Genomic DNA, 15,345 nt, shown 5'->3' on the forward strand with positions numbered 1-15,345 from the left:
TTGAGAAAAAACTTTATGATTATACTAAATGATTTTTTAGCAATGGAACGTGATGGCACATCCGTATCTCACATATTCCTAATGTCTTGTACCATTAAACACTGGGCTTTATAAAGGGAGTTTTATAAGTCTAAATATTTTTTGGTATGCCATTTTTGGCTTTCAGGACCACACTTTTAGTAGGGATCCTACACACAGTTTTATAAATGACACCCCTGATCAGCTGCAACATCAGTATTTACAAATAAATGTCCCTCAGGGTACTTGTGTCGGATTCTGACATGTAACACTGGCAACGCTAACAATATTTATAATTATTATTATTGTTTATTTACAGACTTGCCATGTGTATTCAGTTCTGAACACCTGGCCATTTTTGACCCACAAAAGAAGATGTTTGGAGATGATGAAGAAGGCTATCGATGGTCTTTGGATGATGAAGAGGACAGAGAGAGCCTTTTGAACTTGAGAGATCAGTTCCAGCCCTTTCAAAATGTAGTCAGTCATGTCATCAGTTGTTCCTGGGAGAAGGTCATCAGCGAGGAGCAATACTTCAAAGGAACTCTTTTCCGCTTCCCTCTGCGTAATGAGGCTTCTGAGATCTCAGATAACTTGTATGACTCCACAAAAGTTACACAGCTTTTTGACAGCTTCATTGCTGATGCAGACATCAGTCTTCTTTTCCTGAGAAATGTGTCATCCATTACTTTGCTGCATATTGACACCAATGGTTTCTGCAACAATAGGCTAAAAGTTTCAGCGTCAAATCAGTTTTACACTGACCTTTCTCATGTTAAGCAGGAATCATTTGACAAAAAAACTTGTTTGAAAACGGTGTCACACATTTCCCATCAAATGGAAGAAACAAAGTCCCAGTGGCTTGTGACACCTTGCCTTCTGAAACACGGATATATACCAGAGATTGACTTTCTAGCCAGTAAGCTGAGCTTCTACCCTCAAGTTGATGCAGCTTTTCGAATAGATGACGACAGATCACTTTGCAATGGGCGACTAAGTTGCTTTCTGCCACTTCCAAATAATGACTCAAACAAAACTGGGCTTCCCATTCACATCAATGCTTGCTTTGGCCTGACAGATAATCGGAGGTTCATTAAGTGGCAAGAGGAGGATCTGAAGAATGATGAGTCTGCAAAGTGGAATGAGCTACTTATAAAAGATATTCTTCCTCATGTACATCTTATGATGATCCTGGATGCCATTCAGTTATCCAGAAACTCGACCTTGCCTGCTGCCACTGTTTACAATCTTTGGCCTGACCTATCCAAGACTGTACATAAAGACAGATGGCATGAAGTTGCAACAGACACTCTGAGGGGTCTAATTGAATACAAGATCTTTCACCTTGCCAAAGATGAGAAAATCTGGGTGTCTCCATCAGATGCAGTTTTTCCAGTCAACAATATATGTAGTGACACAATGTCTGCGATATCAAGATTATTGTTTGCTGAAGGAGAGAATCTGGTCACAGTCCCAGAAAATATTTTGAATGATGTTCAAGAAATCTTCCCTGAAAGTGATACCTTGACATGGGTGACTCCATCTTATGTTAGAAATGTCCTTCACAGATGTGAGGAGGAAAACCTCAGTAAAGATGACAAATATTCTCTTCTTGAATTTGCTCTCAGTGATGAGAAGTACACAGAGCTTCAAGGTCTTAAGCTTCTGCCTCTCAATGATGGAACCTTCACTTCATTTAGCAATGAAGTGCATAACACTGTTTTGATCGACAATGGGAAGTTTTCACGGTAAAGTTGTCTCTTTCCTACTTTAATTGTTTAGTGTGTTTATATTGTGTTTTCAAAGTATTAATGATCTCTTTTTTCTTTGTTTAGAACATTGCTGCCATTTTGTAAAGAAAGATTTATACCCAACAATCTGAGCCATGTTTGTACTATGCAGCTAAGGAAACTAGCAACAATGAGTAAGAAATCTGTTTATATGCTTATGGTAATATGAAATTAACATCATAAATGTTTGTGAAACTGGTCTCACTATTTTTTCAGGCACATACAACATAATCGAATTGAATGCAAATCATGTTGTTGCACTCACCAAGAAGCACTTACCCATGGACTGGAAGGAGACCCAAGGTCATGTGACATGGAAAACAGCAGAAGATCATCATCCACCAAAGAGCTGGCTGGCTGAATTCTGGAAGTTTCTTAGCACTGAATGGAACGAGTTAAATCACTTTATTGACATGCCTTTAATACCACTGGAGCCACTACAGAGTTCAGGCAATTCTATATTGTTAGCAAGGTTGCAGAGTAACACAACTTTGATTTTTCAGAGTAGCACAGCATCTAGCTTGTCAGATCATGTTCAGAAAGTGTTAGGAATGGTGGGGTGTACAGTCATAAAAAGAGATGTGTGTCTTAGACATCATGACATAGAGAGGTATGTTCTTCCCGCTTCACCAAGAAGTGTTCTACAAGTCTTTGTGAACTTACACAGAGATCAGGTCATCAAAGGCATTGCCTCTGCTTCATCACAGGAAAAAGAGGAGTTGAAAGTGTACCTCTCTTCTTTGGATTCTCTCTCAAATGCTGAAAAGATCCTGATTTCCATGTTGCCAATCTTCAGAATGATGTCTGGGAAATATGTTGCAGTTCAATCAAAGCAAGCAGTTGTTTCAACCACCAAACCAGCCATTCCAAATGATCTGCCAATGCCTGAGACCATTATACAGTGTGCAAATGAAGCTGATCGCAGACTTTTGACTCTTCTGAATATTGAACTCTTAGATGCAGCTAAGGTGGCTGTTTGTTTGGTTGACTGCATTGAGGCAGCCTCTTTCCAAAAAGGTGAGGAACATACAGTAATGACCTGGATATTGACTAATGGTAGCCTTCTACTTTCACAAAGTGAGCAGCTGCTCATGAAAACTAAAAATCTCAAATTTATTGAGACAACTCATGGAGAACACAAACACGCCTCAGATGTTTTTGATCCAAGAAACAGGACATTTCAGGATCTTTTCGAGGCAGATTTCTTTCCCCCACCTATTTACACAAAGACAGAGGAAATGCTTCAGAGTTTGTGGCGCCTTGGTCTAAGGACAGAGCAAAAAGAATTATCTACAGAAAATATACTCCAAGTCATAAATCATATTGAAAAGCTTTGTGTCCATTCACCAGATAAGGCATATAAAAAAGCACATACTCTTGTTCGAGTCCTGAATGAGAATGATTTCCTTTCAAAATTCACCAAGGCACAGATAGAGGAGCTGAAGCAAAGGCAGTGGGTGCCCTGTGAAAATCCAAAGTTCTTGAATGGAAGCGTTTGTATAAATCTTAAGAGAGGTCTCTATACGCCAGTTGAAGTAAGGGATTCAAAGTATTCTTCAATTGTTGGATATGTAATGCCACTTGTCTTTGAGCTAACAGGACATGTCTGCAAAAATCTTGGACTTTATGAACCCCCTCCTGTTGAAAAAGTCTTGGAGAACCTCTCTGCACTGAGATCAATGGTCAACCCAAATTCAGATTTTCAGTTTAAAACTGAGCTGCACAGTATTTACAAATTCATGCAAGACAACGTGAGCAATTTCACAGATTTAATGGACACAAAAAGCATCCCCTGGATTTGGAATAAAAGTGAGTTTGTCTGTCCAGGAGATATAGTTTTAGCCTATCCACCTGAATTGGATCTAAGCCCCTACATCAAAAAAGTGCCTGAAGAGTTTTTGCAATATGAAAACCTACTAACAAAATTTGGGGTGAAGAAAACACTGTCCGATGAAGAGATTGAAGACATACTCCATGACATAAAACAAAGAATTGACTGCAGGTATCCTCCTCATGGAGACTTGACAGAACTTAAAGTGTCAATTGCCATTCTTGACTGGATGCGAAAGAATGAGAAGCTTTTAAAGGACAGTACCCCTGTGCCTGTCAATGCACAAAGTCAAAACTTTACTCTTCAGTCTTTGTCCAAAACAGTCTTCTGTGACATCAGTGCCGAAGGACTTGATGACCTGAAACAAGACAATGAGGAGTTCTATGTCATTCATGAAGAAGTTTTACCCATCACTGCAAGATGGTTGAAAGTCCCATTCTTAAGTACTCGCATCTTAAAACCACAGCTCATACAAGCAGGGCAAGAGTCATTTGGTATAGAACAATGTGGACAAACTGAACCAATTACTCAAAGAATTAAAAACATTCTGAAAGAGTATGATGAAGAAAGTGACATTTTCAAAGAACTCCTACAAAATGCTGAGGATGCTGGGGCAACCACATGTAAATTCCTCCTTGACTTCAGAAAACACAAAGACCCCCCTGAAACTCTCTTTGATCATGGAATGGCTCTCTGCAATGGACCATGCCTTTGGATTTTCAACAACAAGCTTTTTTCACAAGAAGACTGGAGAAACATTGTCAAAGTGGGATCAGCATCAAAGGAAAAAAAAGTTGAAATGATTGGAAAGTTTGGGCTTGGATTTAATACTGTTTACCATGTGAGTGATATTCCCTCGATTTTGAGTGGGAAAACCCTTCTCATTCTTGATCCAAATGTCACCCATTTGGAAAAGCACATACTCAGCAATGGAAACCCAGGAATTAAACTTGACCCATTCCAGGAACGACTGTACAAAAGGTTTCCTGGACAGTTAAAATCTTATGAAGGAATTTTTGATTGTGATTTGTCAGTGCAAAACAGCAAGAAAGCTTACAATGGCACCTTGATTAAATTACCATTTCGCACACAGGAGGAGGCCAACAAGTCAGAGATCAGTTCAAAGGTATATGATGAAGAGCGAATTAGGAGTTTTAAAAATCATTTGACTGACAATTCACAAACACACCTACTATTTCTGAAAAGCATTACATCTATGTCCCTTCAAATTGTCCCTGAAAACGCATCTACTCCTCCATTGAATGATCAGATCCAGACTCCTCTCAAAATATCCAGAGAAGTCATGAATTCATTTCCTGTCTCGAATGACACACGTCTCCAAGAGATCGAGAACACCTTCAGATGCCACAACATTATTGATGTCAACAAAGCACACATTGTTAAAATAGTTCAGGAGAACTCAGATAAATCCCTCGCCCAATACTGGCTTTTGTACTCATGTTTTGGGACGCATGATTCTTTGCAAATGTTCCAGAGAAGAAATGAACAAGAACATGTTTTTTCACTTCCAATTGGAGGTATAGCTGTACCTTTGCATAGAGAGGCAAACACTAATGCATGGTCCCCCGATGAAAGCCTCTTTGGCCAGGCTTTTTGCTTTCTTCCTCTCTCAATTGAGACGGGTCTTCCAGTCCATGTCAATGGAACTTTTGCAGTCACATCTAATAGGAAAAGTCTGTGGGAAAAAGGAGTGAAGTCTGAGTGGAACAAAGCTTTACTGAAAGATGCTGTAACCTCTGCTTACATCACTACACTGCTTGAGCTGAAAAAAATGGCCCAAATTGGACATATCCAGAACTATTCCTTCCATACATTCTGGCCTAACATAGAGACAGTAAGCAAAGCATTTTTACCCATGGTTGAGTCTTTCTACTCAGCAGTTGTACAGAATGCCAATGGCAAATCTCTGGAGTTTTTCAGCAATGGACATGATTGGTATTCTATGGACAGTGTGAGATTTCTGAATCCAAAAATTGAGGAGAACCAAGTAATTGGAGGCATTGCCATGAAAGTGTTCTTGAGCTTGGGAGCTTCTTATTCCAGTGTTGTTTCTCTCCCATCATGGGTAAGACAGAGTTTCATCGATTGTGGCTTCGAGCCAGAGATCAAACAGAGAACAATCAACTGGCCTGAGTTTTACAACATTGTTTTTGAGAACTTGAGTTCTGTGGATACACACAGCAGAAATATTCTTGTGCTAAATGCCATTGACTTGAATGATCCTGCTGTTGATGACCTACTGAAAAGCTACCCTTGTATTCCAACACAGAGTTGTAAGAAGCTTCAATTAATCAACCGACTTGTCAATCCTTCTGGCAAAATGGCTTATTTGTATGAACTTAAGGAAGGACACTTTCTTGAAGGGACAGAAAAGGACTTTCTCTTTCCAAAAAGGTTTCAACGACTTTCAGATCTGGGAATGCTGAGTGACCGCCTCCCTTTAGAGGACATCATAGAAAGAGCAGGGAAGATATCCAGTGTTTGGCAACAGGATAAATCAGAATATTGTAAACGTCTTCAGTGCCTTGTGGAGTCAATGAAAGACTCCTCAGAAGATGTGAATTCTCTGCACTGGCACACACTGTCTCAAATACCATTCCTTCCTGCCTTAGTTCCTTTAGTTCAGCAAAACAAGAAGGCCACCATTCTTAAAAAACCCTGTGAAGTTTACAGTGACAGTTGTCTCAATTTAGTAAGCATGACTGGATTTGCAGTTGATCATTCAAACCTTCAAGTACACAATAATGATCCAGTTCTCCAAAAATTGAGAGTACTGACAAATCCACCAGTTGAGACGGTGCTTCAGCAGCTGTTAAAAGCACACCAACACTGTGATACATTTGAAAAGACGGCTCTCTTCAACATTGCCCAGTCTTGCTATGAATATCTCAATAATTACTTGTTTGAACAGAAAGATCCCAATCCCATTATTGAGCATGCAAAATCATTTCCATTCATTTTCATTGAGGATCAATTTGTAAATGTGAGGTCAGTGGCCAGAAGTACAGAATTTGAGGAGAAACCATATCTCTATGTACTTCCAGTCATCTTCTCCAAATTTGAGAGGCTCTGGGAATGCCTTGGTGTCAACAAACAATTCACAAAAGAGCAATTTGTTGCTGCACTTCATAAAATGAAGGCTTTAAATGGATCTCACCCTCTTTCCATGTCAGACCTCAATAAGTGTGTTGCAATACTCATGAAAGGGCTATACAAATTCAAAGACGAAAACCCTACAAACTGTCTCATGCCTGATGAGAGAGGAGTGTTGACATTTTCAAAAGAGCTGAGATTTAATGACAGCCCATGGATGCCTGTCTCAGCTGGTGTCAAGCTCACCCATGATCTGATACCTCGGCCTGTGGCCTGCCATTTTGGTGTAATGACAACAAGACACCATACTCTGAAGAATCGTTTAGTCAGTGAGTTTTCCCTTCATGCCAAAGAGTTTGGACAAACTGAGAAACTTCCTATCCGAATAAAAAATATAATTGATGCATATCCATCTAAAAAGGATATTCTAAAAGAGCTCATTCAAAATGCTGATGATGCAGAGGCAACAGAAATACATTTTGTGTGGGACAAAAGAAAACATAAGACAGAAAAGATATTTGGAAAGGAATGGGAACTGGTTCAAGGCCCGGCTCTTTGTGTTTACAACAACAGAACATTTTCTGATGATGATCTGCAGGGTATTCAGCAGCTGGGGGAAGGAGGAAAACGTGGTACTTTAGGCAGAACTGGAAAATATGGACTTGGCTTCAATTCTGTATATCATCTGACAGACTGTCCATCTATCCTGACCGGTGACAAATGGCTCTGCATTTCTGATCCAAATCTAAAATATGTGGAAGGCATAACAAAACAGTCCCCAGGCTGCATGTTTTCAGTTGATGATGAATTAAAAAAATCTTTTAAGGATGTTTATCATACCTTTCTTCCAGAAATGTTTGCACTCAGTTCTGGAACCATGTTCAGGCTCCCTCTCAGGACAGAGGAAATGGCAGAACAATCTGAAATATCTAAACATACCGTCACAGATCGTGACATGAACGAACTTTACTCTGCCTTGACTGAAGATCCTGAAGGACTAATACTCTTCTTGAAACACATCACAAAAATACAGTTCATGGAGATCAGTGAAGATGGAACACAAACTAAATGTCTTTTTGGTGTTGAAAAGACATACACAGAGAAGAACATGGTAAGCAAGGAAGACTTTCACAGCCATGTTCGAGAATCCCTGATGTCAGGAACAGCAGAACCCTGCAAAACCATCTATGACATGCAAATCTCATCTGGAATTAAACAAAGTCAGTGGATCATTGCAGAGTGCTTTAGCTTTTCACAACAAATCCATGAGAGGATAAACAAGCAAGATAATTTTAAAGTTCCTCAAGCTGCTCTGGCTGCATGTTGGAAAAGCTCATTTGACCACACATTTACTGGCAAGGCATTTTGCTCTTTGCCTTTACCTGGACAAACTGGTTTACCAGTCCATGTGAATGCACATTTTGAAGTAGATTCTTCTAGAAGGGACTTGTATAAAGAAGATGGCGATAGTCTGAAGACAGAGTGGAACCAGTCACTGAAAGTAAACATAATTTCACCACTCTATGCTGACCTCCTGTTACATCTTTGTTCAATCATGAAGGAGGATACACCTACAGCTCTTAAAGGCCTTAAGTCACAGTTAGAGACTTCTTGCCTTAATTTCTTTCCCAGCACCATGCCTTTTCGATGCATTTCTCCGGGAGTAGACAAAGTCTGGCATGAGATGATCCATGAGGTCTATAGATCAATCAGCCAACGTGAACTTCCTGTCATACCTACTGTACATGCTGTTTCTGTTGAGTCATCACACCTTACACAACAAAAATACACAGTTACCTGGTGCAGTCCATCTAAACCACATTCAGCAGATTGTCCATATTTTTCAAATGACAATGATGAAATATTTGAAATTTTAGATGACATCGGGATGAAATTAGTGCCAGACACTTTAAAAATGCATGAAATAAAAGCAAACTTCAAATCAGCTGGTGTGAATGTGACAGAAGTCAGCGCTTCAACAGTGATGAATTTCTTGAAGCAAAGATCGTTGAATGATCCTTCCCAGACAACTGGTGGTTTGCCTTTGCCCATCAACCAGACATGGGTCAAAGACAAAACAAGATGTTCAAAACTTCTGAGCTTCTGCTTGGAAAATGCTGATGAGAAAAATGTCCATGACCTCAATGGGCTGCCTCTTCTCCTCACAGGAGATCAGATGTTAAGAGTCTTTGACTCTAAATCCCCAAAGCTGATATCAAGATTTAGCAGTCTTTTCCAAGGGCATCAGGAAATGTTTGCAGACAGTGATGTCAATATATACCATCTCCAAATTCTGGATGAAGGAAAGTTTATTAAGGACTTAACAATTGACATAGCAGCAAAGTATTTGAAACCAGAACTTGATCAACTGCTCAGTCAGTCATTACCTGATCAATGGTGCCAGCTGTACAAAGCGGAGACAGAGATGATCAAATTGCTGAAAGCGTTATGGAGCTTCTTTGATGATCAAGGTAAACGCAACCAATATGAAAATCTGAAAGTCTTCAGTGACATAAAGAAGGACTTTGAAAACAGCCCTATCTTACCAGTAATCTGCCCTAGTCAAAATAATGCACATTTCTTACAAACAATGGGGAATATATCAAAAGTGATTCAGTCTCCAAATGAAAAAATAGCGTCCATTCTCATAAAACTGGGGTTCATGATATTAGACTCCAGCTTTTTCAGTGACCTCAGACAGTTCTGTCACATGTATATGAATCCAGAACTCCTGCAAACAGGAGACAGCAGTGCTGTTTTGGGGCAGGTTTGTGATGTACCTCCTTCACAGTTTGAGGCGCTGTCTAAAGAGGAATGTGTAGATCTTCAACGCTTCTTACAGAATGGGATCAGAGATTCCAAAAAGAAGAGTCAACATGTCAAGATGCTGAAGTCCTTGCCCCTGTTTGAGTCAATAACCGGAAAACGAGAAAGGATTGATTTACACAGAATGATTTTCATTCTAAATTCTGAGCATCAGATTGACTTTCCAAACTTGTACCATGTCGATGGATGTGACTGTATTTTCCTTAAGCACATCTGGGTGAACCAAGAATTGGCAGAACATCTAAACATTAAGATTCTAAATGACTTGGAGTTCTGTGTACAGTTTATTCTTCCTTCTGTGCACATGATGACAGAGGCCCAGCTTCTTGATTTAATGATTTTTTTAATGAAATTTAGACCAGTGGACCCCAGGATTGTCTCTGCATTGAGAGACGTCAGATTTATTCGAGACATCCATGGCTCTCTTCAGGTGGCTTCATACTTCTATGATGACAATGTACACCTTTACAGGGTAATGCTTCCAAAAAAGAGATTTGTGCCTAAGATATTTTGGGAGATTTTCAGAGATGAATGTACTGATTCAAAGGTTTGGGACAATGTCCAAGGTAAACAAACTAAAGCACATGAAGGACCTCTTGATCTCTTGAAGGATCTTGGATTGAAACATGAAGTGTCTGATGAGGAAATAATTCAGTTTGCAAAACAAATTGAATCTGAAACTAGAGGCAACACTCCTCTAGATGTTCTTAAGAAAAGATCAAAACATTTGCTCAAGACTGTTTTGTTCATGGGTAATGACAAAAACTCAAATTTACTAAAAAGAGTTGCTAACATTAAATTCATCTTCCCAGTGCAAATTCAGCACACACTTTGTGATTATCACAAGGCCTTTGCTCAAGAGAGGGAAGTTGTTGCAATCAGTGGATCACTTATTGGCAAAGACAGTGATCACCATTATCTGATATGGACATCTATGCCAATCCTACCTTCAGAACTCTGCTCTTCACATCTCATAAAGAAAATGAAGGATGTCGGAGCCTTGGAGACTCCAACCCTTGGACAAATAGTTGCTAATCTGAAAAACATCTGCACATCTCAGTGCCACAGTGACAGATTGCTGGAAACAAGAGAAACAGTATTTAGCAAATTGTACGCATACCTGCAGTCAATAAATTTTAATGCCTCTCTGTTCTCAGACCTCCCCATTATCTTGGTGGAAAACGGGAAAAAACTTGTGAAGGCAAAGCAGACAGCACTTGTGCTACATGATGATCTTGAGTTTAGGCCTTATTTGTACTGCATTCCCTCAAATTATATGAAATTTGAAGATTTCTTTAAGAAGATTGGTGTAAAGGAGAGGCCCACCATCAATCAATTTATCACTGTTCTTCAAGAAATCTATTCTGATAGTTCTGACAAAGACAGCCTTCAGGCAAACCAGCAGAAAACTGTGAAGCGTGTTGTACAACATCTGTTTTGCCTGCTGAAAAAGGAACAGAACAAAACTTGTTTCCGAAACTACCCACTTTATCTTCCATCAACAGATGGAAGACTCTATGAATCCATCACTTTGTTTTTCAACGACACAGTCTTTCAGCCTGAAAGACTCGAGGGTCCTTTGGAAACCAAGTTGAAATTGCTGGAAAAATTAAACTGCTGTCATCTTGGAAATGATCACTATCAACATCAAACATTGTTGCAGTTCCTTCCTCAGCAAGTTCGCCCCAAATTTCTCTCGGATGTAATTTCTGAAAACCTAAAGGGAGAAAATGTCCAATATTGTGATGAAGGGGGATGTGAATTTAGTGGCTGGTTTGACAAACACTTGTCTTCTGCTGCATTTCTTCATGGTCTAGTCTGTCTCATCAGAGAAGACAGCAAAGGTGGGGTTTCACAGTCTGAAGCTGCAAGAAAGTGTGAAGAAATATTTTCTAAGATTCAGATTATCTGTTGCAAAACTCTTCAAACTGAACTTCTGTTAAACCATGAGCCACTTGAAGGTAGTAAGGCTGAGACAGATGTTTATGTGAAAAAACAGCAAGATGGGTGCAGATTCTACTTGAAACACAATGATGACATGACCCACAAAGTAGTAAATGAAGTTAATATGTGTCTTACTAAAGAAATCAATGTTCTTCTAAAGAACTGTCTGACCGCCTCAAGCCTTCCAGTCCTTGGGCATCTTCTGCTGTGTGATAACATGGAGGATGTTGAGAAAACCTTGGCAAAAAATGGCATTCATAACAGTGGCCACGAGGAAGGTTACAAATCCTTACCGAAACCTGGATGTCTCATACCTGAAGAATGGCATGACTGCCTTGATATGAACTTCCTCAACAACTTTGAAAGTGGAGAGTATGTTGGCTTCAGCAAGGACGAATCCAGTGAATATTTCTATGCCATTGTTATCAACCGACTAGATGATTCAATGGGACAAATGAGACATTTTCCTGCCAGATATATAATACAAGTTGGCAGTGATGACTTCATTGAAGTAAGCTCTCTTGACCTTTACCAATTTAAACGAGAAAAGAAGGCAACTGTGTCAACAGGGTCCACTTGCACAGATATAGAGCGTCTTTTAACATCCAGGCCTCCACCCAACACAGAGTCTACTTGCACAGATATAGAAAGTCTTTTGACGTCCAGGCCTCCATCCAACACAGGGTCTACTTGCACAGATATAGAACGTCTTTTGATATCCAGGCCTCCACCCAACACAGGGTCTACTTGTACAGATATAGAACGTCTTTTGACGTCCAGGCCTCCACCCAACACAGACTTTCCAGGGACATTTGAAGAAATCAAAAGAGAAATTGACCAAAGTTTAAAAGAAATCTGGAATATGTCAAGTGAGGACAGACAAAAAGCCCTTAAACGTCTCTACCTCCAGTGGCATCCAGACAAAAACCCAGGCAATGAAAAACTTGCCAGTGAGGCTTTGAAATACCTGCAAAACAGAATTGAGGAACTACAACAAGGGAAAACTGTACATAGCACATCCTCAACCTGTAGAGACTTTCGAGATTTCTATGACACGTGGAACACAGAGGCACGAAGACACAGGAGGGGGCGCGAGAGGTTCTATCAGAACTACTCTAGAAGACACTATAACTTTTGGTCATACCACAGAGAAACACCAAGGCCAAACAGAGGAGAGGCAAAGCGCTGGTATGAACAGGCTCAATGTGACATCAGAGCAGCTCACAATGACACTGGAGGAGATTGCTCAGAGTGGTGTCTGTTTAAGGTGCATCAGGCTGTGGAAAAAGCCCTGAAAGCAGCAATGTACAGGAGAAGTGGAGAGCATCCCAACAACTGCTCAATAACTAGCCTTGCTCAGCAGGTGTCCCATTACAGCTCACAGTTGACTTCTTTACCAAACACTGTGAGGCAACTGACTGAACTTGGTGTTGATGGCAAAAAAACTCAGTATCCAAACTATCACCAATTTCCTCACATTCCAAACAAGCAGTTCAGCTTCGATAATGCTAGAAGTGCACTGGATATTGCAACAAAGCTTTTAGTAAAAATAGAAGAAAACATTTCTTGAAGTAGCTTGAAACTATCGACTATGTTCCACTGAGATAATCATGAGGATCTATTAATGTAACAATGCTTGATCTGTTTAGTACTGCTACCATGCATTCTTGAATTTCTTAACTCTATGTAAGCATGTTTTGATAATTATAAGTCTGCTTCTCTTCTTGCTTACTGTTATAGCCTATTTAGCATATTTTTGTATACTGGGCATACTTGTATAGCAAACAGTAGAGCAATGCCAAGGTCATGAGTTTGATTCCCAGGGAAAGCATGAAATAAATGTATATCTTGGATGCAATGTAAGTTATTTTGGATAAACATTTTTTGCAAAATGTGCATTCAAAATTACATTAGAATTAAAATGTCAAAGTGTCAATCATTTAAAAGCATGGTTTTATTAAGAAATATTAACAGAAGTCAAAAGCTGTGTCAACCAAATATTCACTAAATGACAGAACTGCAAATAAAATGAATATTAAGTCACACAATCATCCTGCGATACAGGTGCTTTATGTGCTTTACAATATTTGCAGCAAAACCATTTCTTGAGTTATTGCAATATAAAATATGGATGAATGCTGTGTGATGAAAATACAAATTACAAACAATCCACAGGCATATGAAAATATTTAAGGTCATGCTGTAATTCTGTAAAAGGAAGTGCATTACACATTTTCACATGCCCTTGAAAATCCAATGGTCCTAGAATCTGGATCCTGCTTTTGACATCAGGCACTCCAATGCCCATTTGGGCCGGTCCTCCTCACACAGGGAACATTCAACACGCATGTGCCGTATGTGCCGTATGTGCAGAACGAGTGTGAATGAATAAAACCACTGGTCAGCTAGGAAGCCGTCCCGCAAGAGCATTTGCTGCTTCTCCCCTCTGGAGTTGATAGGAATGACTCCAGGGTCGACTACCACAACAACCCCGATTATGATATAGTGCTCTTCCAGAACCACATTGGTCACCAGCGCAACAAGGTCCATGACAATCACAACACCCGACAGCGATATTATCACTGGTACATGTCATATGCAGTGGCTCAGTGGTTCATGTAGGTTGTCTACAAACCGGAAGGTTGGTGGTTCAATCCCCGGTTCCACCTGACCAAGTGTCGAGGTGTCCATGAGCAAGACACCTAACCCCAGCTGCTCCTGACGAGCTGGATGGTGCCTTGCATGGCTGACACCGCCGTCGGTGTATGAATGAGTGTGTGAATAGGTGAATGTGAGGCTATGTAAAGCGCTTTGGTGGCCATAGGTCTATGAAAGCGCTATATAAATGCAGTCCATTTACCATATACGGTAAACAAAGGGAAATCAGTTTCTCTCTTTTGTGGAAGCCATTCAGTTAACAGCCTGGTCACTGCCATGTATCAAAATAAAAGTAACCTAATGGCAAGAACACTCTTAATAATAATATGTACTTAATTAATTATGAATCCCCTAATAAGTAGGGTATGTAATGTTCCTCATATCAATAAACAAATATACCTTTTTATTACATCTTAGGTCTGCACATGCAACAATTGACAACAACACTTCACACTTCTACACAGCTTGCCGGTAATTGTGCCACTACTGACACCTGGTGGTTAGTCTAGAAATACACCATCAAATACACTTTATCATGACAGGGTAAATCAAAATGACACTGATTAAAATAAAAACGAAAGGATATTTAGGCCTTAGCCAGCTTCTCTATAGCTAAGCAAGAATGTTCTTGTGTACTTCAAAAGATTCAACACCTTCTGCCACTATAACCCATGGGTTAAAATAAGCCATAAAAAATATAGAAAGGCCTAGTTTTTACAGACAGGGCTTAGATTAAGCCATGATTAGGCCTTAGTTTAATTAGAACATTTAAGTAACTTTTATAAACGTGCCGTAGAAAAAAAAACATTACTGATGTGTCTTTAGACTAAACACTGACATATTTTAAGAAATGCTCTGTTAAAACAGCTGAAACATGCATTTTAGTCTAGGACTAGCTTAAGCTCTGTCTGTGAAACCAGGGGCAAATATACGAAGACTGCATAATCACTTTACTTATTAATGAAAGTGCGACACACAATATGACAGGATAGTCCCGCCCTTTAAATAAGAGTCAATCAGCGATCCGTTATGTCATTGTGTCGCTGCAGTTAGAAGCTGGTTGCTATAGACCCATATGGAAAAGGTTTGCTAAAAACTCCTGTGATTCTTATATGTTCCAACAGAATTTTGTAAGGGACATATATGCTGCAAAAACCACATATA

At 39.7% G+C, this 15,345-nt stretch overlaps 1 protein-coding gene across 1 annotated transcript in view; it reads left to right on the forward strand.

Moving 5' to 3' along the window:
* LOC311088252 (sacsin-like) overlaps positions 1-13,558 on the forward strand; it is a 37,754-nt gene extending 24,196 nt beyond the window's left edge. The window contains exons 6-8 of the mRNA XM_084122107.1: positions 338-1,766; positions 1,854-1,942; positions 2,025-13,558. Coding sequence (XP_083978233.1) covers positions 338-1,766; positions 1,854-1,942; positions 2,025-13,093 — 12,587 coding nt within the window. The 3' untranslated portion in view covers positions 13,094-13,558. The remainder of the gene's footprint in view (positions 1-337; positions 1,767-1,853; positions 1,943-2,024) is intronic.
* Positions 13,559-15,345: the final 1,787 nt, after the last annotated feature.

This window comes from Abramis brama (genome assembly GCF_963993115.1).
Source record: "Abramis brama genome assembly, chromosome: 8".
Lineage (NCBI taxonomy): Eukaryota > Metazoa > Chordata > Actinopteri > Cypriniformes > Leuciscidae > Abramis > Abramis brama.